Source organism: Nipponia nippon, unplaced genomic scaffold (genome assembly GCF_047370975.1).
Source record: "Nipponia nippon isolate SJK-2023a ecotype South Korea unplaced genomic scaffold, ASM4737097v1 scaffold_1, whole genome shotgun sequence".
NCBI lineage: Eukaryota > Metazoa > Chordata > Aves > Pelecaniformes > Threskiornithidae > Nipponia > Nipponia nippon.
Window position 1 is genome coordinate 156,600,609 of NW_028262290.1, and position 24,983 is coordinate 156,625,591.

A 24,983-nucleotide genomic window follows, 5' to 3' on the forward strand; every position below is an offset into this window, starting at 1 on the left:
GTCAGTGTGTTGCTTCCCTCTACACACACGCAGACACACACACACACACTCCCTTTTCCCCTTTTTTGCATATCCCTGTCCTAATTAGTAATACGATGAGGTGAATTTTTAAAATAGACCTGCATGCTGACTACTTCAATCTAGGTAGCCTTGCTGTAAGATGTGCAGGCAGATTTTGGGGTTTTTTGTGAGAGAAGATGGAGGGAGAAGTAGAGGATACTTCACTGGAGAATTCCTTGTTTGTTGGTCTGGAACGGATTCACACATAAGAATTAGTAGGTCCTTTGTTCAACTTAAGTATCTAAAATTTTTTCTCTTAAAATGATCAGTTGAACAAATTGTCACGATACTAGCACTTACTTATCAATTGTCATGAATTATGTTTTCAAAAGGACCTAGAAGTGCATGTAATTGCCTTAGATTTAGAGCCAGCACATTTCTACGTGTGGCAATCTTTCCTGTCCTTCTACCTGCTTGTTAAGGCAGATGTTGATAGAAGATACAACTATGTACTGCATAAATAAGAAAAGGGATATTGGATCCTCTATCTATAACAGAAAAACAACCATAGAAATTACGCTGTTTGCAGTAAACATTAATTTTTCATTAATTGTAATACCTCTTCCCTTAAACAGCTACAACTTGTCTGAATTCCTAATAGTCAGTTTTCATCAGCCATAAATAAAAGCTGCAGAAGTTCATCACCCAGTCACTATTGCATTTAGAAGGGACCCCACTGGATAATCTTTATTGATACTCACAACAAAATTATGTTCAGTTGTGTTTTTTTTATTCTAGGGAAGGTATCTTCCTTTTTTAGCAGAATAAAGGGCTTCTGCTAATCAATGGGAAGGCAGCTAAAGCCAAGTAAAAGCATGCCCATTGTCATAACTCCCTCATGGCAAGATGTTTCTGGATGGCACGCTTCCTGGCAGTGCCAGTACTGATCAGGCGTCTGCGTTTTCCAGACTTGGATGAAAATCAAACCTTCCGTTCAGTCCCGCAAGACAGGTGGTCACTGAATCAGCACCGGCAAAAGAACGCTGCTTATGTATTCACAAGATCTTGTTAGGGAGCAGAAATAATTGTGCAAGACACTCCTCCAGATGGATTTGGTATTAACTTGATGGGCTCAGCCAAGCCTAGACTTTTTCTTAATATTTGCTGTACTGTTTAAACTGTTTTGGGCCATCATTTAGTTCATCCAGTCTCCATCTAAGAGCAGTGTTTGCCAATACAGTTACCAATGTGGTTATTTTAGGTATTTTCTCAGCTAAGAGCTGAATACAAAATTGGTTTCCTATGAGGTTTCTGTTTTAATCAGTTTAATTATTTATATTCTCCCCCAAACAAACTCCGAATGTTGAATGGTACCTTTGACGTTCGGTAGAAAGAACCGAAACTTCAGACGGTCCCAGACCTATCCGTGGCTGTAGCTGGTTGCTGAAGGAGTCAGGCTATTTAATGACAAATGATGTTTTTATACATCTTACCAGAGGGTCTAACTTTATCACTGTATGCTCTCCTACTGCTAACTGTCAGGCTCTCAACAATATTCTCAGCCACCTTCTGAAACAGGGTATTTTGAAAAATGCAAAGCAGCAAAAGTAAAAAATCCACTCGTATTTCTTTCAGCGTTATGCAGTGAATTTAGCTGCCAGATTAGATGGCAGCTCTGGGAGAAACGTTCCCTAATCTGTATTCATGTGATAGAGATGATGCTCTCTGTTCTCACCGTCTGCAGGGAATATTGCTTCCCAGTCACCTACAGTGGAAGCCATTTTGAGCAGACTGCCGCATATCTGTTTCCTCAGATGCTACCAAAGTGAAGCCAGCCTGTCTTCCCCTGTTGTTTCTTTGAGTCCTCAGTAGCTGTAAACTTTATTGCAAAGGAATTAAGGGCTAATAGTGATCATTCTTCCCTTTAAGATCCATATAGAAACACGTTCAAGGACAGACGAAGCTAGGCAAGATTCCAACCTTTCACCCCCAGGCAGTGGTAGAGGTGGTTCTTGGCTTGGGGACAGCAGGGTCCATTCCTGCCAGGACTTAATAATCCAACTGCCCTCAGAGCTGGGCATGTAGCACCTCAGCTTCAGCGCAAGAAATGACATACAGAAGAAAGCTGTGACGGCCCAGCACCCCAGCTGTCCTGTCATTTCATTCATCAGGTGCGTGGTAAGAATCTGGTGTGTAACTGATGATCAATTGTATTTATTATCTAAGCAAAGTAGTCCTTTCAGCAGGAGGTTGAACTAGACAACCTGCTGAGGTCCCTTCCAACCTGAATTATTCTATGACTCTCAAGTATATTTTTTTAAATGTTAAAGTAAGATCAGTAAACGTCCTGGAGCTCTTGTGCGCTCTTGAGCCTGCGCAGTAGGTCTTTCTGGGCATTTTGCTGCCTGACCCCGAGCTCTCGGAAATGGGCATGTAGCATCTCTGGCTGGGTAAAAAAAAGGAGGCATGTAGCAAGAAGTTGTGAGCTTTGTTAAGTCAGGATGCAAAAATTGTGTGGTAATTAAAAATACATTAATCTATGCATAGAACTTGGGTTGCAACATAGATAATGCTAGCAAAGTCGTAATTGTCTGCAGGTACTGAATGAAGGTCATTAATTTTGCTGGATAACTGGGATGAGATCTCTCAAACAAAAAATGGTGCACGCATTTAATGGTCGTTGTTTCCGGCACGGAATTTCAAATAAGGTGTTTTATTCCTCAGTTGGATTTGCAAGCTGTGTTATTGTACAAACTCTCAGAGACTGACAACTGGAGCTTTCGAAGAATTTCACAAAGATTAATAATTTAATAAAGAATATTCTGCAAGACAGTTCCATGCAGACTTCAACATGGGAGAAATACTTCAACTGATAGGCTGAAATCCCTGATGTATTTTGCATGGTTTTTCATTGCTGTCTGGAGGTTCAGTTGAAGTTACCGTGTTGCAATGTTTTCAACCTAGAACTGATAAGACCCTTTACCTGTTTTTGCATGAATCATGAGATGTTCTCTGAGCTAAAGTAAGTACGATAACCACTGAACGGGCGCTCTGTTGTAAATTTCAGCTCAGAGCCCAGCTGGATAAATTTGACAAACTGTGACAACAGCATCCAGATGAAGAACTTGGATTTCTCTAGACCTGTCTCTCATACAGGTGCTGAAAATGAAATTACAGGTAATGAGAATGAGTTAATGGAAATGGCTGGTCGTGACTTGTAGAGTGGAATTTATAACAATGCTGGTTCTTTGTGTTTTATTAGGTAAATCATTAATTAATGTGCATGCAAAATAAGTTGGAATTGAAGCTTTGAAATACTAAGATGAGCTTTCTGAAAAGAGGTAAAAATCTTAAGAGTTTTAGGCAACTTTGTTCCAGGTCATTTTTTTTTTTTTTATTTAATATGCTTTTTCAAGTTCAGACTATTGGAAATGTAAAAAATGCTTCATTTTTAACATTTTTTATAAGGCATTTTAGTTTCGCTTATCTTGTCTTTCACAATGAGACTTTAAAGTTTTTGGATTTATACTCATTACTGCACAAATTTTGTTTTCTGAAGACATCTAGTTATATATATTCCACTAGATGGTAGTGTAGTCCCTGTTCTGAAAAGCCTTTTTTGCTGCCCGTGCACTTTGTTTCTTGTACAATAATGAAGTGGTTTGGATTCTAGGCATCTTTGGGAGTGGAGCCTGAAGCATCCTAGCTTAAAAGCAGTGAAAAGCAGGTCCCCACTGCACTCTGCTCTCCCCCTTTGCTCTGAGGCACAGATGATACTGAAAGAATTGAGTTTCATAATGGGGGTTAATAATATCTGTATTCAATTTGCCAAAATATTTTTGTAAAAACATTTAGTCATGAGGCACTGGGAAATAAAACAACTGGCCATGATTTGAGGAAACATGAAATTTCTCCTGGAAGATTAAGGTTCTTTGATACCTGGCCTAGACAATTAGAGTGGATTACAGAACTCGCTCGAGGACCTGACACAACTTTAATAAGAGTAAGTGCAAAAACTGGAAATCAATCAGAGGCAGGCAGAAGTGAAATGACAGTTTAAGACAGGGAGAAGGGCCTTGACCAGCACATTTGAAACATGATCATGCTTCAAGTATTTATTTCTACTGTTGGTTCAGGCATGAGGCTAGAAACTCAGGATATCTAACAACAGTGAAAACCATCATGGAGCAGTATAATACACATGGGGGGAAAAGGGGCAAAGAGCAAAGTCTGCTAGAAAAAAAAGTCTTATGAAACAATTTTCCTTTGTTTAAAGATATGATCAGAAAATATTTGCCAAATCACCTTGTCACAAGGTCTTGTGATAGTAAGACTGTTTGATGCGCAGAACAGGGGTAATTGACAGGGATGTCTGAACAAGTGAACTTGTGAGCGCTTGCAAGTGCCTGACTCCAAACATAGCCCCCAGTCTGACATTGCAGGGAGCAAGCACTGCACTCACTCAGTTCCCTGTTTGTTAGTTCTGCATGAAGGAAGCCGGAGATGCAGCCTGTAAGAAAAGCACGACGGGCTTTGGTTAGGTTCCTGGTCTGGATCAGCAGCACGGGGAACACCCATGTCTCAGCCTCGACAAAGCCAACACTGATGTGAGAGACAAGTAAATGCTGGTATGTTCTCCAACCAATGTAAAGTAGTTTGTCCTCTGTGTGTATGCATGCACATACACACATATATATACATATATATATAAACTAATATGGACGAGCAAATCATGTCCATTCTGATATTTATATAGTATTTCCATGTTTCATACTAGATGGATGGAACAGACATAGTATCATATCTAGATGATGCATGTCTATCACAATGAAACCTCTAAGAGCACTTGTAAAATTACTAATAACAGTATTTTTGTGCTTTAGAAACAATTCTCCTCTTTATCCATAAAGACTAAAATAGAATGAGAGCTGAAAGGAGACAGAACACTTACAAGACCTGTAAATCTGTAATAATTCAGTGTTAAATTTAATAAGGTTAAAGTAATCTAGACGTGGCAGGTGTAACTGGAGTGTTTCACATCCAAAACAAATTAACTGACAAACTAGTATTATGCATTTACTCATTGATACATAATATTCGGAAAGATGTTAATGACTTTATACTAGAAAATGTTTGCTGTAGATATCACGAAAAGTGATACTCCGTATATTTACAGTGGGATGGATTTAGCTATGCAAATATTGTTATTGTCATTTCTTTTTGTGAGCATTTTATAGCACTTCAGAAATCTTTCATTTTTCATGGTACTAATAGCAGAGTAAATTACTGTGATTTATAACACCGCCTATAAGGAAAGAAGGATAACAGTAAGAGCACAATAATAAAGCAAGTAATAATTATTCCATAATCAAGCATAATAATAAAGCGAAATAAATAAAGTTGCACTGTTTTCATGCCTTAAATTCAGCCTGGCGTGAATAACCTGCAGGACCCGCAGCAGCGGCGGCGGGCTCCCACGGGGCGGCAGCTGAGCGCCGTGACAGCATCCACAGCCGCGCAGGGGAGCGGCTCTTCAGAAAAGCGCTTTCATTCCCTCGGCGCATTTTATTTCCTTCTTTTTGTTTGAGTTAACAAGGATCATTTTTTTTCTTCTGTAGTGAATGGGGTTTTTTCTACTTAACCTCTTAAACTCTAAAATTGTTTCGTGTTAATATTAATAATTTAAAAGAAATAAGCAGTTTCACGGTCTAATCACACCACCATTGAGAACTGACAGTTGCCTCTGAGTAAAGGATGGCGTGATTGGCAGTATTACCTTCCGGCAAGGGGAGATCTGGAGGAGTTGAATAGTGTGAAACTTCATCTCTCTCCCATGCTGTTCGGATTATTTATCAAAGTATGTGAAGATCAAAAAAAAAAAAAAAAAAAAAAATCAAGGGAAATGAATGGATGTAAATTATTAACAGCCCGCCTCAGAGGATGAGCAGATTTCATGGATACTGTATTAACTATAACAAATTTTATTATATATTCAAATGAAAAGAAATAGGAGTAACAATTCTAACACGTTAGGAGATAATGCGTGCAATAATCTCATCAGAAACTATTATCTAGAAAATAACATTGTAAATATGAAAAAAAAAGTCAAGAAAGCATCTGACATTCAGGGAATTACTTGTTTATTTTTTACAAGTATTTATGATGTTGAATCATGTAGGTTAAAATAGAATACTTGCTGTAGTCCAAACTACAGTATTCTTGTGAGAGACATTTGTAATTGAGATCTCTCACACAGGCCACCAACACGAATAAAGATGAGTTTATGAAGCAGTAGCACAAAAGCAAATCTTTATTTGCTGTTGCTCAGCAACCATGTGTGGAAGGCCCATTTTTCATTTTTGCCTTAACTTGACTTGACAGGAAAATGATAATAAATATGAGATTATTATCACGGGGTATAGTTTATTGTGAACAGATGAACAGATATGTCAAAAAGAGGCATGTAATTTGGTACTCTTGAAAGGGAGAGCATTAGAGAAACTGCAAATAGAGTTGTAGCTTCATTACTAGCTTGCAGTTCACGCACAATTCTTGAAAAAACCTACAAAACGCTATTCTGCCTCTCTATGTGGTCTTTTAAAATGAATCCTTTGGTGTTACTTAGTCTGTTGTTATCTGTGTCAACTTTTAGTTTCCATACTATGAAAAAATCATTCTGCGGTTGCTATGCAACACAAATTGTAAGCTAAAATATGTTTTAGTTCGTTTGCTAAATGGATATGTGCCCGACTAAATAAACAGTAACCAGGTGACTAATGTAGCATCTAATTAAAAGACTAATCGAGGTATTAATGAACTATTCAGTCTACACGAGACATGATAAATAAATCCATCAGTTTGGATCTAAAATGGCAAAGATTTTTAATATATGCAGAAAGGGTAGACATTAGTACAATGCATAGATGTCATTTTTCATACTTTTTAATTTGCTTTTACTATTCTACAAGTATGATGATTGCTCATACAAGTTATTTCAAGCAAACTGTTTCACAGGCTTCTTGCACTTAGCTGAATACCTAAGTTCAGCAATAAACTCAGGTCCATAGGATCTGAAACAACCCTAATTCTTGATCCTTCTTTACTGTAGAGCAGCAAAATGCTCCCTTCTTTTGGTAGTCTGCTTCTGGAAGTCAATGCCTCCCGGCTGTCCCAGCGTGGGGATCAGGGTTGGAGGAGAGATGCTGTTTCAAGGGACTGTCCAGGGACCTGTCTCTTCCGGGACCTTGCCCTGTGGCTGCGGGCAGGTAGATGTTGGTAATTTGCTGGATTGCCTTTTCCACGCTTCAAAGGAGACAGGCCTTTGTCGAGATGGAAATGGGACGTGTGTGGGTGGCTTCAGGTGGTGACAAGGAGTGGCACTGAACTGCCAGTGTGCAGTTATGTTGCTCAAGAAGATGAGTTTTTGGCTGCTAACTCCTTCTGCCATAGTGCCCCTGCCGTGGGTACGCGACCGTCTCAATTACAAGTTGTAAGTGATGTACCCCATTCTCCTATGCTGCCTACAGTACTTTGTCTGGCACTTACTTGTTTTAAAGTCCAGTTATTTCAGAAGTTTCACATGCACTCTGCTGATGATTCAGGAATTGAAACAGTTTTTATCATTGTTTTCAGTAACATTAGTCATCCATTATGTAATTTTTTTAAAGCAATACAGAATAGCATTATTTATATGAGATAAGCATATAATAAACTATGTTTCATCCTATAGTCTTCAAATTGTATAAAAAAACAGGTAAACCGTTTATTCAAAAACTTTAAAAAATAAACCAGGAAAAGTCTGTACGTCAAATATATACGGCAAAAAATGTGACAAGTCTTAATTTTGAATATAAACCGATACTGTGAGAGGTAGGATGATTAAAGAAGATTCTATGTTAAAAATGAAAATACTAGCAGAAGACATAATATTACTTTAAAAAGTAGTGAATTTTTACATATAATATTAAATAAAATCTGAATTACATCATGCTTTTAAAAATTACAATCCAGAAAAGTCCAATCAGATGTGAGAACTTTTATGGAAATTATTGTTGGTTTTGTGTCTGTTTGCGTAGTAAAGCAGCATATGCTGTACTGCTGTCACTGACTGAAAGTAAACGATTTCAGTCAAGCACCTCCCTCTTCTGAACAGCTAACAACACTGAGAAGTATCATGCTACTGTAAATGCAAAATTGAAAGGTATAAATTAAGCCCTTAACAAGACATATTGACTGGTTTTCCTTTGCAGAAGAGCTCAGGCAAATGGAACAGGGAATATTACAGAATTTGAAAGCTGATTATGCTTAATTCAAGGAAGCGAGTCCAACTATTTCCAAACACTGCAAAATAAGTTTGAGAAGAAACAGAAAGCAGCTATTTCCTGATACGTTAAAAAAAGCCTTAGTAATCAAAGTGTAAACATCTGGCCTACGTAGTCTCCTATAAATTCTGGTGAGTAGCCCATTTAGCTCTTCTTCGCTGTTCACCATGACTAAGGTTAAATGCATAGCTGTCAACACTAGCAACAAAAACATTCGTGGAGGAAAAAAGTCACCAGTGTAATCAAATGGATGATGCAGGCTTTGTGAGCTAGCAGAAGTGTTTTTGTAAGAATAGTACGTCCACGTTACCCGAGATCCATGGAAGAAAGCATGCTGTTTCTTAAGCCTATACATGAATTTAACTAAACATGTTTTATCCCCGTTTCAAGGCATTGAGACTTAAGAGATAGCTACAGGAAGGCAACAGTAGGCTGGTATGTAGGTGTACTCGGTCAGCCACCTCTGAGGAACTGATTGCATGCTCCTCCGGGGAAAGATGTGTAAGCACGCCAGCCTTTCGTAGAAAGTGAAAGCAGTAGAGAAGCATTTCAGTGTAGCCACATTTAAAACTGAGCAGCACAGCCTGCACTGAACTCTCCTTACTGATGCCTGGGCTGCAGCTGTCAGAGGTGCCCATTACCGGGCCTGTCCTCTCCGGGGAGCTTTACTCCCCAGCGTGTCCCCTCCATCCCAGCTCCTCTGGTCCTTCCGAGATCCCGGCAGCAGCAGCAGCAGCAGCGGCGGCGGCAGCCCGTTCTTCAGCCCCCTCCTCCCTAAGAGGTGGCCTGGGGCACGGGACAGCGGTGGCCTGGCCTGGCCTGGCCTGGGGGCAGTGGTGAGGAACCAGGAGTCGCCCCGGCACCTGACTGAGGACTCCCCCCTCCCACTGAACACGAACGCCCCGCCCAGGCAAGCGCAAAAAGGCGAAGACGTGGGTTTTGAACACGGTTCCCCTAAACAAGCGCCGGGCTCCCGCCCGCCCCGAGCCGGCGCCCGGCGCTGCCCGGCCCCGCGCCCCTCCGCCCAACGGCCACGCCGCGCGCGCTGGGAGGGGGCGGGAACCCCGCTCTCGCGAGACGGGAGCCGCGCGGAACCGGCCCCCCCGCCGCCCCCGCCCCCCCCCCGCCTGCGCGCGCTCAACGGCAGCCGCGGGAGAATTCGAAAGCGCTGGCAGCGCGCGCGCGCGGTGGCAGGGCTGGGCCCGGCCTCGGCCTCGCCTCAGCGCTGCCCGAGCGAGCGAGGAGTGCGGGCAGCGGCGGGACGCGGCGGGGCTGAGGGGCGTGCGTGTCCCCTCGCTGAGCGGCACCCGGGGCTGGTGCCTCTTCCGGCGGCGGGGCCTTCGTATGGCGGGGCTTTGCCGTGGGCAGCGCTGCTGAGAGGCGCAGGCTCCTCTCCCGCCTGTCAGTCCGGGCGATCGCCGGGTTTGGTTCCCGCCTGTGCAGGCAGCTCCGCCTGACTGGAAACGTAACCCGCAGATCCATGAGGATTTCTTTCTGAGGGAGCGCCAGGTAAGCGGCCCGTCTGCCTTCCCGCTTCCTCTTCTGTCGGGGGCGTAGGGCGGCCTGGGGGCCTGGCGACGGCCCGGGCAGCGGCCAGCCCCTGGCTGATCCGGGACAGTGCCCTGGCTCGGCACCCGCCCCGTCCTGTGATATGGCTTCACAGACAGTCTCCCCACTGGTAGGGACGGGAAAAGCACGTCAGGAATCACCTCGGATGGGAGGAATGCTTAGGTGCGTAAATTAAGCTCTTGGTGTCAAGAAGCGGCCTTGCCCGTTTCCCATAGTCTTCACTTGACAAGGGAGAAAAGGAGAGTATTTTGCTGCCCATCAGTACTTTTCATACAAGTAAAGTTCATCGGCAATGATGGCTAGCTAATTAGGGGGTATGTGCTGGGTACACTGTTCTTTTTCAAAATAAAAGCATCCGTTAAGTTCTGGTTTAAGACTTGCTTAGTGAAAAAAGGACTAAAAAGAATGCATGCAAATACTGCAGCCTAGTGCTGTTATGAATCTAAATGCTGATTCAGATAACTAAAGTGTTTTGGAGGGGGAGACATCTTTTATTTATAACCATGTAGATGAAGAATGTAAGTTCATACGTTCTTCACTGAGACCAGAAATGATCTTATTTTGAGAGACACTACTTTCTCTAACATTTTTTTTCTTTTATTTATAAATCAAGGGCAAACAAGACCACAATGAAACGCGAAGCATTTTTACAAGTTGTGTCTAAAGAGTCAATTGAAGACTTCTTGCGTTATACTCAGAATCCTGTACGTAAGCCATACACGTGCATTACTAATAAAATCTTGCCTGTTATTACTGCAGAAATATTGTGACATAGGGACAGAAACTGTTTCTTTGGTACCTGCAGATGTGCTACAATAATTCCTGTAGTAAATAAGGTCAAATGGCACTTAATGGAACATAGCTGAAGAAGTTTTAGAATCTGAAATTTTGCTGTTTATACATCAACTAATTTTTAACATTTGGTTATTGCACATGCAGTTTACATTTTTTTACAACAAATGATTAGTACCATGGTAATACTAAAAAAAAAAATACTCATTTGATGTTGATGAAGTATTGCTTCTTTAAATTTCAACCTATGAAAGATTTTATGGCTGTGTAATGAATAGGCACTGGAAGAGGCTGCCCAGGGAAGTGGTGGAGTCTCCATCCCTGGAGGTATTTAAAAGATGTGTAGATGTGGTGCTTAGGGACATGGTTTAGTGGTGGACTTGGCAGTGCTGGGTTAACGGTTGGACTTGATGATCTTAAGGTTCTTTTCCAACCTTAACGATTCTATGATTCTAATACGAGCTAATATACAAACATAGCAGAGGCATATTTCACTAGTATTTGTTCATTCATTTGATAGTTCAGGCTGTCCACTTATCCTTCAGTCCTTCTGTAATTGTACTTGCTAGTTATTTTTATCATTGAATGTTTTAGAGATGTGATAGCTTGCTGTCTCTAAATACAGTGTGGAGAGAAGCGGGAGGAACAACAAAACAAATCCCCTGAAATCTACTAATTAAAAGTTCATTCTCATGTTGTGTGTATGATATTGCGTGGTAATCGGAAGTAATCATTTGCATTATGATGTTTTCCACTAAGCTTCAACCTGTCTGATATTAGGATATACGCGATTTTTCCTAAACATCTTTTGCTAGCCTTAATAAATGGTATTGTCAGGTTAGTTTCTTAAGCTTTCTAATCAGTATTTTCCTAATATTACCTGTATCAGGTTAAAGTAAGTGGATCAGTTGACCTCTATGTCCCCAGAGGCACAAACTAATTTACTAATGTAGCAGATGTATTAAACCTATGGTTTCTATGATAGGGGTCATGTTCTATGTAATAAGCTTAGAAATGTTTGTCTCCCAAACATCGTTGAATCTCCTTTTCCAAGAAATTTGCTAGCTTTTTTGTTTGCAGTCCTGTATGTAATTATAGACAACAACTTTATTAACAGGTTGCCTTTGCTTGAGGTCTCCTTCCCATTTTTCCCCAAATCTAAACACTTGAACAGGAAACTATTATGTTTAGGATAACGTATGGTACTTGCAGTGTTGCCTTTTCAATTAATTTGGTTGTGTTGTTTCTGCCATCTTCATCCAGTAATCTATCTTAATATATCTTGGTCTGTTTGGATTAAAAAATTGGTTTTTTCACCACCAATTCATAAGAGTTGTCTTCCAGCAATTTTCAGCTGTTGCCAATATCTCTGGAAACTGTATATCACCAGCTATAATGAGTATATTGATTAAAACTGTCTTCGTGCCTTCATAGCATAAGGGAACATGAATATCCAGATTACTTTTTTTGCTTGTCAAAGAGACCTGGATTATTTTATTAATTTCATTTTGAAACCTTTGGTGCTGAAGGGTGTTTCACCATGTCTTATCTTAGGATGAGGATTCTCATTTTAGGATCTCCCTTGGGTAATTCTTGATGGCTTTTCTGGAGGAGGCTGTGGTAGTGTATTCTGTCTTTTAGAAGTGGATGTATAAATGTAGAAAGAAGAGGAAAGCATGGTTAGAGCCTCACTGCTGTCCTTAGTTTTCATATTATATTTATGCCCTGCTTTTTCTACCTGTTTTGTGCTCAAGCCTCACAATTTGCCTTTTTAACTTTTTTTTTTTTAAAGTTCTGTTCTTAGCATCACTACTTCTTTCAATGTCTCTCATTTGTACACCCCATAGCCCCCCTGTAATTTTCCTTTTCCCTCCTCTCAATGTCTTGTTTCATTCACATCTTCTTCAATTCCAGGGGTTTGCTGATTTTCCTTCAAGGTTTGCCTTGGGCTTTTTGCTTTTCTTTCTTTGTAATCTTTTAAAAATATTACCATATTGTGGTGCTGTTCATTGAAGTCTTTATCAGGTACTGTTAAATTTTTCCACTAAATCCTGTTCCAATTCAAGAAAATATATTATATCTTAGACAGGAAAATAGGAATCATGGATATGATTATCATTCAATGACATCCTTTTCCCTCATAGGTGTTGGAATAAGTCTATCTCATATCATCCCAAAGAAAGATCAGAAAGCTCTGGTCTTATTATGAATTCATTCTTTTTGTTCAAAACAGTATGATCTTAATATCCTGTCTTTTGGGTTTGTTTGAAGTAGAGGGCTGCAGAACTCCTTGTGTGGCTTTTGGTTTATCATATTTGTTTCCAGCTGTTGAATAGGATAGAAATTCTGCAATGAATATGTAACAGGATCTTTCTTCTCATACACTTCTGGGAACCTTCTAATACTTACTGCTGCTTCTCTCATTATTTTCTCTTTTTCTTTTTCCCTTCAACTTTTTTTTTTTCTTTTTGATGCCTGCTTTTTAGTGTATCTGCAAACTAAAAATATTTTTATTTCAAGGTCATGCACATGCTGCCTCTTTCCTCCGAAGTGTTTTTAATCTGGTAGACCTTCACTTCAGTATTGCAAATTACATCTCAAAAATTATCTGTACTTCCTCTTGGCTGTCTGATTTTGCTTCTCATCTTTTCTCTAAATATTCCCTTTCCTAGCAGGTTGCCTACCCTTCTTTGATGCTAACAGACTCTGCATCTCTGAGGTAAACTCCTCTAGCAAGGTTCTTCTGAGGAAATAGTTCAGATCAGTCTCTTAGTGAAGTCTTTTGCAGAGACTTAATAGTGGCTTCCCATTCAGCAGAGCTTAAGAGGGAAGTATAGGGTTAATGTCCTCAGGAGTTATGTTTGATAGGGGGGGCACTTTAAAATAGTGCAGTCTACAGAGCACTGTTCTATGGAGATGGTACTCCGAAACCTGTAGTGCTGTCCCTGTGGCTGTACTGACTGTTACATTTCTAGTCCTTGCGTAAGGATTTTCTTTCAACAGCCATCAGCAGTCTATATTTAAGATAGCAAAGATATGATCAGGGACTTTAATTCTGTGCAGTTGTGAGCTTCTTAGCTAAGGGTGTGGAATTGTCTCCATTGGGAACAAAGTATTAGAACACATGAGAGACAGAAGTTGATGTTATGGGGATGTGATTTATGTTCATAGTGTTGCAATCAAGGGCTAAAGACTTTAGTTTTCAAAGAAGAACTCTTGTTTCATGATAAAGAGTTAAGCAGCAGGAATTTCTTGTGCTATTTTTTAAAGAAATACAACTTCTAGAAGATGCTATAACTGCAGAGGAATGGAAATTAATCCTTAATGTAAAAAAAGGCATTAATTTTAGGAAATATGATGATGAAATATAAGCCACTTCACTGATGTGGAGTTGTGTGGTATCTTCTGGCTATTCACAGAAAAATCCATTTGATCCTTTTGACTTGAATGAACTACTTCAAGAATTGCCAAGAAAGCAAAAAGAAGTACTATGGGAGAGACTGACGCAGCTATTGACAGAGACTTTGATGGAGAACCCTGTGGAAACATGGCAGAGGATTGAAGATAATGAAAGTAACAATGACATGGAAGTTGAGATAGTTCCAGAAATGGTAAAAATCTTTTAAAATAAAAATAGATACATATTTCATATTTTCTGAGAAATAAAATGAAATATTTTCATAGCATCTGAAAACATGCAAGGGTTATCAAATAAGGTCGGTTCCAAATACCACCTTCCTGACCCATTCTTAACTGACTTCTTAACTATCATGCTTGGGTTAAGCTGAACTTATGATTGGTCTGTACTATAAAAGATTAGATCTGCTGATTAATTTTCATTATGAAAGATGTGACTTAGTTTTTTTACTAGAGTTGAGTGGCCTTTTTGTATGTCTTATTTCAGTAAACAAATGTTGCTGTCTCAGATGTTCCTTAAGTATCTGGCATATACTATAAGAAATTCGCTACCTGTTTTATTATGTCATTTTATTGAATGAAGATCATGAAATCTAGATTTGAACACCCCTCCCACAAATTTAGCTGATACAGAATTTCTCTGACTCAGACCCTCATATACTGCCTTCTGCACTGTAGTCCACATAGTCTTGAGAGTATCAGGGAAAAAGGTTATTTAACTTTGGAAGAAAAAAAGAACTGAGGTTGGGAAATTATTAGGGAGACCTAGAGGCTTGTAGATAATCCATCATACATACAGAAGCCTATAGAATCATATACCTGGATCTAAAGTCACCAGATCTACACATTTTTGAGTTGCACAAGACCCTGCTAGTTAGGATCTTTTTAGTTCTGAAATGTATGTGTGTTTGAGGGTTTTGTTGCAGACAAAATTTTTAATGGTGGAATGGATACACATGGACAGTGGCCGAATTATCTGCTAGCTGGAGCTGAAAGGCATTTTCCAACTTTTTGAAATGGTTGTGCTTTAAAATCTATGCTTTTGCTGCTTCTTATTTGATAGGTTTTGGGTGTCAGTATACTCTTTGTTCAAAATGGAAGCTAAATAACAATTCAGCTTTGCTCTCTGTTGCTAAGGTTTATTTCTTGTCACAATTATCTTCTGAGTATAAAATAAAGTGCAGAATTGTTTCCTCAACATTGCTTTCTTTTCAGAAACAAACTGTAGCTGTGATCCAAGGAGTGACAGCTGTAGTTACTGCTTCCATACCTGCAGTGGATGAAACTGTAAACTACAAAGCTCTTCTAGAATGTGTTTTTATATTAAATGGTACGTACTTACCTGTTATAGAATACAGCATTGTACTGTTTTTTTTTAGCAGATGAGTATACTAGGCTTTTTGTTTGACCTGACTGGTCTACGGAACAGAATGTACAGGAGAAAAGTTGGTACTGATGTGAGTTCTTATTTATGAGACAAAATTAAGGGAGGAGCATTTACTTAAAAATCAGTTACTCAGTCTGAAAGTTGGAACCTAAATAGTTTTCTTTCTCCCAACTGTTCACCCAGTGATAGATAACTTTCCTTATTCTGTGACTTACAGTATTTTTAAGGCAAAAATTAAGATCATTAACTTTGGATCATTGTTACTGATCCAAAAACTTGGCCAAAACCTGCCTAGATACCCACAGTGAGAATAAACCATTAAGATGTGTAAATGTGGCAAGAGCTGGTTGACATTGTGAGGTATAGTTGGTGTACTAACAGACTAATGTTTTACAGGAATAACTTGGTTCATTGCAGTAATAATTACTTCACTACTGTTGTAGGTATTCTTCCTGCATTACCTGAATCTGAAAAAGTCCTACAGGGTGCTATCCAACGTGTATGTGAAATGTGGTGGGAGAAAGGACTGGAAGGGAAGGAGCAGCTGGGGAAGACTCTATTTATCATTCTGCTAAGAAAAAGCCTGAATAAAGCTGCTACGGTATGCTGAAGCCATATAGACTTTTAGATTACTACTGAATATGGCGAGAAAGATTATCCCTACAAAATACCTTTTAGTTCGAGTTAACTTGTTTTGCATGTCCCAGTGCTTCTCAATTAATGGAACATAGGATACGCGTTGGTTACAAAGTGTCTTTTTGGTGTTGCTTGCATGAGCAACGTATTAAAATGTTACCTTCCCTAGAACAAACTAAGGATTTTTGGCATCAATTTCACAAGTGAACTGTTTTTTTTGGGTTTTTTTTACATTCTTCACTCATTTGTAAAGTCCAATAACTAAGGTTTAAATAGTAATTAACTCTTAGTTAATTCAGGTTTTAAGTACTATGTTCAGCTACTCATAGAGACTTCTTATGTGGGAAGCTTCTTTTTCTGTTACTATGTATCTCTCTACAAATCTTTTTTTTTTTTAATGTGTGAGTTATTTAGAGTATTGTGGCATACATCTTTTGTACTAACCCAATAAATATCTTCTTTACTTATTTCTTTCTTTTATTTTTCCCCGTTAACTGCTTTCATTGTATAAAGTTTCAAAACTGGAATAATACATTTTTCACCTATTTTGCATGAAATACCAGCTTTCTTTCTGTACTTCAGCACGTCTTCAGTTGTTGGAAGTCAGTATTTCTGCAGCTACACATATTTTTGTAATTTTTCCCAATGATGTGGTGAAAGTCAATTAATGTTCATAATTTTACAATCTGAAAATCTTCTATCTATAACAACGCATTTCAAATTCATTGTTTAAAATCCTTTAAATGCTTCTTCACATTAAAGCTATACCTACTTCACTATAATCTGGGCTTTTTTTTCCTGTCAGGGTGCAGATATAGTCCGTCTGTGGAATCTACATCAGACATTACTTTGTTTTGATTATGATTCAGAGGAGAGTAATGAAGTCAAAGACTTGTTGCTTCAGTGTTTTATGAGTGTAAAACACATTAAAAAAGAAGAGGTAAGCAAACTTTTATCTTACTGTGATTTTATGTGAGTGGACTTTGGTTACTTTTAATGGTTTTGCATTAAGCCTTTTTTTACAGTACAGTAGGTAGCAATACAAGAGAAATAAGCTCTGACTCCAAGCTATAAACGGTTGATATTTCTGTTTCATTTGGAAAACCCTTTATTCCTATTTCTGACTTAAATATAGAAGTATATGTCTAAATCATCACTCAAGTTCTTGTATCCTGAGGTAATAAGAACCAAGTGCTTTGCTTCCAGTGCATGTTCCTTGATACTTAAAACCTTTCCCTGGTATAATTTTCTTCTTTTATAGCAGTTTTTGTTTTATTGGAGGCAGATAACGGTAGCAAAATAATTTCCCTTCTAAATGATTCCATTTAGAAGATTGCATTGCCATAGCCTGTTTTAAAAGTAGTATAAGAAGAACCCAACTTCACAGCAAAGTGAGAATTATTTTGACTACCTATATTTCTCTCAGTGAAGAATTGCTGTGTTGTAGTTTTTAGCGTGTACCAAGATAGTAGTATCCAAGCTTTTTTTTCTGGTTAGGTCACAAGACAACCTGACATTGAGTCCCGTGTTCGAACTTCTCCTTGCCTGTTTAAAATACCTATATTCCCTTTCATGGACTATATGAACTTCTGTCATAAAATGAGCTCTGAGGTTGCTGCATGACTGTGGCTCTGTGGGCATATGGGGTTTTAAAAATGGTGGTAGAGAGTGAATTAGGTGAAATGTTTGGTAGACCAGGTTTTGGCTACCTGACACCAAGTTGTTGTTTTTTTTTGTTACTTACGCATTGTATTGTAAGATGTTTTAGTTTTGACTAAAATTAGGATGTACTAAGGCAATGTGAGAGGTGGGAAAGAAAGGAGAGAAAACATGGGTGAAAAGAGGGAAGACAGGTAAGACTTTATTGACTGATTTTTCTAATTGGTTTATGTTCGTGGTATATTTAATTTTAGGTCTTTTTTTATCCTCTTGAAAAAGTGTGTACCTGTATGCGTTCTTTGTCACAGTACTTAAAATGCTTTAGCTATATTTGATTCCATATTAATAATTTTCTTCTGTTTTATTTGAATCCACTGCATCACTTCAATATTTCATATTCATGTAGGCGCAGTAAATAATTGGGAATTATATATGTAAAATGAAACTGCTATCTAGGCTTCAGAAGCAGCTTCTTGTAGTTGTTTTTCTTCCACATCTTGTGACATTTTTAATATAACACATGTTAATTACTACAAGTAAGTTTTTCTAAAGAAATTTTGTACCTTAAATCTTTGGGTGAAACACAGCTTTCTGTATGAAACTTTTTTTTTTAATTTTTGGGGAAAAAGAAGTTGTAATAATCAGACTTGGTACTGAGTCTTTCTCGTGGCGTATCAAAACACATCTCCTTCGTTCTACAAGAATATGCAAGTTTGGTCACACTTTACACATTTACTTTTCTGCCCAAGCTTTTGCTCTTTTCTCCTCATGATTTCTGTCTCCTGACATTTTGTCATGTTTTCTTTTTCATATGCCTATTTCGAGGTAGATATATAGAGAGCCTTACTGCACTCTTTGCTCTGGCATATGATCATTAGTGGTTTAAATCCTTAATCCTGAATCCTTAGCTTTATGGCTAGAAGGATTGACTGAAAGTAGCAGCTCTCAGCTGAGAGTTGAATTTGCATTGTGTTAGTCCATCCATTCCCTTCTGATAAAGGTGAAAGATCTAAACCACTGTTTACAAATACAGACTCTTATTGATTATGTCCAGTTGCCTCATCAGTTCTTTCCATTGAATTACTAGTATTGCCTGCCAGGCATCAATTCTGAGTGCTAAAAACTTTGAGTGGGCTTGGGGAGCTTTCTTAATTTCAGAGAATACCTTTTTAGTATTATTGAGGTCTGTCTACTAGCCTAAACCTCTTTACAAAAAGCCACAAAGGCTGTCAGTGCAGCTGACGGGTCCATAGTCACTGTTGCCAGATTCAGTTCTGGACCTGACCTGCGTATTAGGTTATGACAGTGGGTAGAACTTGATAGGGTATCTCCCTTTTCAGGGCTTCCAGGACCTGAAAGAGCTTCAGGCTTTTCATATTCAAGCCTGATAAGCTCTCACATGTAGTCAAGGGTGCTTCGGTCATTCTCAGACTTCTTGTTAATTTTAATCTGTACCTTCTTAGGAATGCTCTGGGTTTGGGGTTTTTTTTTTTTGTTTTTCTCAAAAAAGTTTAACGTGGGAGGGAGAGGAAATAATAGTTGCTCCTCCTAATTCTTCTTCTGATTATTCCTAAGTAAGTAAAGTTGCTGTAATGTTAGAATTACAATTTGAGGTTGGAAGGGACCTCTGGAGATCATCTAGTCCAACACCCTTGCACAAAGCAAGTGTATCACATTCTGTGATTCTAAGTCATAGGTTTTTTCTGTCCTCTTCTTCCATTTGGAAAATTTCTTGCTAACCTTAGCGCTATATTTTAGTATTGCTACAGTCAGGGAAGCTTTTTGTATCACCCAACAAGGCTTTTTCTGTCAGTGCAGTATTCTGCTATCACTTAGCAGATTCCCTTGCAATTTCTTCAGTGATCTGTCTAATGGGAGTCTATTTTGGTAGGAAGTGAACTCTCTTACGTCTCTGTTTACCTGGCAAGTTGTTGTGGGTTGACCTTGGGCACATCCACCTCCTGGTGTGGAGTCCTCCACGGCCTGCAGGTGGATCTCTGCTCCATCATGGACCTCCATGGGCTGCAGGGGGACAGCCTGCCTCACCATGGTCTTCCCAGGGGCTGCAGGGGAATCTCTGCTCCGGTGCCTGGAGCACCTCCTCCCCCTCCTTCTTCACTGACCTTGGTGTCTGCAGAGTTGTTCCTCTCACATATTCTTACTCCTCCCTTTGGCTGCAGTTGTGCAGGTTTTTTTCACCCGTCTTAAATATGTTATCCCAGAGGTGCTGCCACCATCGCTGATGGGCTCGGCCTTGGCCAGCAGCTGGTCCATCTTGGAGCCAGCTGGCGTTGGCTCTGTCAGACACAGAGGAAGCTTCTAGCAGCTTCTCACAGAAGCCACCCCTGCAGACCCCCGCTACCAATACACAAGTCACGTTACATCCTTAAGGAAACTAGTTCAAAATAAGAGGGGAACCACAACCCATTCTGGAAAGACCCCAAGACAGGGTTCGGTTAAATTAGGTGTCTGAAACCAATTTAGATATCTACGCAGGAGCCTAATATGTACAGGTTCTGGGAATGATTTAATTGCTAAAGTGTAAGTGAATGACCTGTGCTATGTTAAATGGCCTAAGTTGCTTCAGACATCCACATGGGGCTGGCACATAAAACACAGGATCTGTCATAGGTCTCTGCCTTCTGGAAAACCATCTGAGTGTTTGAAATTGCTCTATGCTTGGGTAGTGGCATACTGCCCCTAGTCAACGGAGTCAACAGAACAATTCATCTTCATAAAGCAGTTACTAAACAGCTGATCACCTGAATCACTCTCCAGGCAATTAACATTCTATGTCTCAGTTTGTGAGCTGAAACACAACTTCAATATGTGAACTGCCAGTACAGATGCAGAATGATAACTATCTGGGTTTTTTCTAGCTTTGCAGACAGAAGATTAAGTGTCTTGAAATTCGTAGTATTCAAACCATTTTCCTGTTGCTGTAAAACTATTGTGCTTCTGTTGCAAGTCATTCTTGTTTGGGATTTTGCATCCTGACGGAGTTTAGTTTTAGTGGCAACCCGTCTCATGTGTGTTCTCTAGTTTCCCTGCCTGGCTCATTTTGCTAATGGTAGGTTTCTTGTAGCAGCATGTCCAACACGTCCAGCAGAGATACTGGGGACCTTCTTACATTCTGTGTCTATTTCTAAAATGCTAATAGTCATACCAAATATCAACATGATGTATGAATTGTCTTGAGACGAAACTGATCTGCTATGTATCAGGGTTAATATTCCTTTTATTGCCTGCAGGCTTGTTGTACAGTTCCTAAGAGAAGTATACCTGATACTTTTTAGAGTACGTCCCAGAGTGTAGCCCCATAGCAGCTTAAGCTGATGTAACTCCAGGTTGCAATGATTCTGTGTTGCCATAAACTAGCATTCCTATTTTCCTCTCTGCAGTATGAATGCTCAAGCAGCTGTTTCATGGGTTGATTCAAGGAGGTAGAGGATCAGGTTTTTTCCTAGTAAGATTGTTTTTCAGCCAGATTAACTGCCTGGATTGATCATACGCAAGGATGAAGGGAAGGGAAGGGTCAGGAATGCAGTGTCCTGGTTCTAGATCACATTAAACTGACACGGAATTGCACATTTATGCCTCACTGCAAGATCAGAGAGTTTGGTTTTTCTGCCTTCCTAGACTGTGCTATTCAATACAGTAATATTTCTCAGGAGCTTATTTTCAGGTTGCATTAGTGGAGTGATCCTCTGAATTTATATCTCTGTGTAATTTATGAAAACACTCTTGTTCGGGTGGGGTTTCCAATCAAACAGCTGGAGAGCCCTGCAGAGCATATATTATTGTGTTTTAGAGATAGGCTTGTTCTACTCTCGTCTTCCTTGCTAACCTTCTGTGTGTGTGTGCGTACAACTGACAAAGCCACATGTACTATGTCCACAAGCACAGCAGTACAAGATGCTCAATATTCTATTAATGAATTAACCCTGAAGATGACAAGTTCACGATCTTATTCAGCTATCACCAGTTTACCTCTCATGATACTCAGAATGTTGATAACAGTAACCGCTTCAGATCCATTGATCACAAGCAACATATTAAATTAGAGACACTTACTATCATTATCAGGGTCAATCTGTTGAAATCTAAGGCAAAAAAGAATTGGTTGAACTGCTGAAAGCTACTTTGTGACTTTTTTCTTCACCTGTCTTGCTGCTGTGATTGTAGAAGATGAGATGAGTTTGAGTTTGGCCTCATCTTTGCCTTGTTGAGGCAGGACTCCCTTGACCTTTTGGTTTCTCAGGGATATTGATGGAAGAGTGCACCACTTGGACTACAATATATGTATTATACCACCAAAGTTGGAGACAAGTGACTTTTTTTATTCAATTTTTTTCTTTCTTTGTAGAAGAAGCTCTCATTGACAACAGGAAGGATTCCATCAGACCTGTAGACAAGGATCTTGACATTGTATTTAGCCTTTAGGTCTTGATTTTTATGATCTTCTGAACTACTTTTGACCTGAAGGCATTTAAGCTATGAGTTCCACTAGAGGGCAGTTTCTGCCTATATGTTTCCTTCCCTCTACCCCTACTCTATGATATTCCAGCTCAAAGTGCGTCTGGCATTATCAGCCTTATTTTCTGTATTTTGTCATAGGTCTGAACATAACTGTTGGTCCAGCTCTCGATCGAAGTGCCTTTGAACCTCTGCTAATTGTTCAGTGCACCTTTTGAACTTCTGCCAATGTGCTGTTCACTATTACACTTCCTTATTAATTTTCCTGGTTTATTTTTAGCTAGAAAGCTGACAGGTACAAAGGACCCTTACAGCTGACTGACTCACCCTTATGTATGATCAAACTTTTCAAAGTCTCAGAAGCTGGATGCCTTCACTTCATCTGTAAAATGAGCCAGAGTGAGGCTGTCTGTACATATACTGTGTAAGGCTCTAATTCCATGGGCAGATCTTGCTGATAAGGGCTTATTTCCTCCATCCACAGCCTTCCACTGCCTTTTCTTGCAAAAATTCTGTTGCTCATGAGATTTGTCATCACCATTTCTTACTTGCTAAAAGGGAAGAAAACTAATTCAGGAAAAAATATGAATGGTGGTTTTTTTTTTTCCTGTTTTCATGAATTAAAGCAGCTCCAGGAGGTTTGCAATATTACCTTTCATGAGACAATAGAAAAGGAAGTGTCCTTGCTAATCAGAACATTTATTTTCCTCAGTGGCCCAGCTGTTCTCTGTGGGTTTGTTCAAGAATGTTTCCATATCCAATGGTGACAGATTTGTCATGCTATTTTATTTGTACCTTCACTGTCATTACAGTGTCATCCTGGAATGACACTGTACTTGACAGAGCTCTGATGATGTGGCCTTGATGAGTGTCCTGAGTTGCACAGTCCCTTATCATTATGGAATACTGCTTGTATTCTAAGTCACACCAAAACAGAATGGAAATTGAAAAAAAAGCAGGCGGATATGCAATCCACATGTTCACTTGTTTTGCATTTTCTCTCAGTATAAATAACAGTAATGCTTGAATTCTGTTTAAAAATTAAGAATCTTACATTTTTTCCACCTACAACAGTCTCATCTATGCTTTTTAAAATTAAAGGTGTCATTTATTTTGATATTTAAGCTCTGTATTTACTGATTTTTGAGGTGGCTCTTCAATTGGGCATTCCTCTGGGGTCTGACTTCCCTTTTTTTTTTCTTCTCTTCTCTCCCAATAGGGAAGAAGATTCCTGAGCTTTTTGTTCAGCTGGGATGTAAACTTCATTAAAATGATACATGGAACTGTTAAAAACCAATTACAATTTTTTCCAAGGTATGCATTACAGTTAGAGTTCTTAATGATTGTTAAGAGCTTGGCTAAAGTCTTGTTTGTCTCAGGCTCTAAAATACCTAGTATATTGATAAAATATATCAGAATTCAGACACATTCAAATCTGCTGAATATAACTACCATATTGTTTCAGCAACTTCATTTAATAGTTGCTCTGCACATGCTTATGTATACAATTATGGGTGTAGTAAAATGCTTATTTAGCATTAGCTGCTTTCATATAAACTGTGCTGCATTACTTGCAGTGTCTGTGTGAGAATTGCATTTCTGCATCTGTAAGATGTTAGCATTTTTTCTATGAGCAACCTCTAATTTAATTTGGTAAGATTCTATATAGAGACATTCTAATCAGAAGTGACTTGCAGGATCATAGCCTGAGAACTTGACTGATGGATTAAAAATGTGGATTTTTTTTTTCCTTTGATTCTTTAGTGAAATATTACAGAAGTAATTCTTTATATTAAAATCCAAGGCTTTGTAATACTTTCAGTTAGAATAATGTATACCTGTACATCTTTACAAAGAATTTAAGGCATTCATTGTGAGACAAATGATGAAATAACTGTGCTGATGTTTTGACTTTCCCACCATAAGAAGTATTTCCTGTGTTTTTAACAGTGCTTCGGTTTGTTAATTAACAATTAACTTTGTTTTTCTGTAATTATCAGTGTAGACTTTCAAGATATTTGCTGCTTCTAAAAATAATGTTGATGCACAGACTTAGGAATAATATCGGTACTTATCAAAAACTTCATGTTGTTACCTTTATGAATTGTACATAGATATGGTTAGGATGCTTGCTTGAAAGTGTTTCCTATATGTTATACAGATCCTTGATGGAATACACTTCAGAAGTTTACTTCAGGGCCTGGAAGAAGGTGTCAGGAGAATTCTTAGAGGTAATACTATGCTTGAATTTTCATTTGGATAGTCTTGAATTTCAAGATGGAGAAGATGCATGACTTTTCAACCTCAGAAAGGTTCTTAAGCAAACCTTAAGGAATTATCTCCCTAAAGAAACGGCCTCTTTAGCATTGTCAAGGAATAAGAGCATGTCATGCTTTGAATGTCTGCCCCCTGTGATCAGCTTGGTTGCATTTAAACACCTTTAATTCTGCTGCTGAAATATTGTTTCACGCAACTATGCATATACATGATGGTTTTTGTAAAGACGCTGGTTATCTGAGTTATCAAAGCTTTTATTCAGTACATGCAAGTCTATATATTTCATAGCTTAAATATTGATCTAGTTTTTGTGGATTTCCATGGAGATGATCAAAAGCATAATTACAGCACCACAACAATGCTACAGCCAAATTTCAGATACCAAATAGTTCATGGTTACCATGTGGAGGGGCTTTTGAATTCCAAACTTGGTTCCGAGACTCGGATTA

At 39.1% G+C, this 24,983-nt stretch overlaps 1 protein-coding gene across 2 annotated transcripts in view; it reads left to right on the forward strand.

Moving 5' to 3' along the window:
* The first annotated feature begins 9,449 nt into the window (after positions 1 to 9,449).
* NCAPG2 (non-SMC condensin II complex subunit G2) overlaps positions 9,450 to 24,983 on the forward strand; it is a 55,449-nt gene continuing 39,915 nt past the window's right edge. For both annotated transcript variants that reach the window (XM_087762704.1, XM_087762638.1), the window contains exons 1-8: positions 9,450 to 9,830; positions 10,504 to 10,594; positions 14,102 to 14,293; positions 15,315 to 15,429; positions 15,930 to 16,087; positions 16,928 to 17,062; positions 23,477 to 23,571; positions 24,419 to 24,488. In XM_087762704.1, the coding sequence (XP_087618830.1) occupies positions 10,520 to 10,594; positions 14,102 to 14,293; positions 15,315 to 15,429; positions 15,930 to 16,087; positions 16,928 to 17,062; positions 23,477 to 23,571; positions 24,419 to 24,488 (840 nt within the window). In that variant the 5' untranslated portion in view covers positions 9,450 to 9,830; positions 10,504 to 10,519. The remainder of the gene's footprint in view (positions 9,831 to 10,503; positions 10,595 to 14,101; positions 14,294 to 15,314; positions 15,430 to 15,929; positions 16,088 to 16,927; positions 17,063 to 23,476; positions 23,572 to 24,418; positions 24,489 to 24,983) is intronic.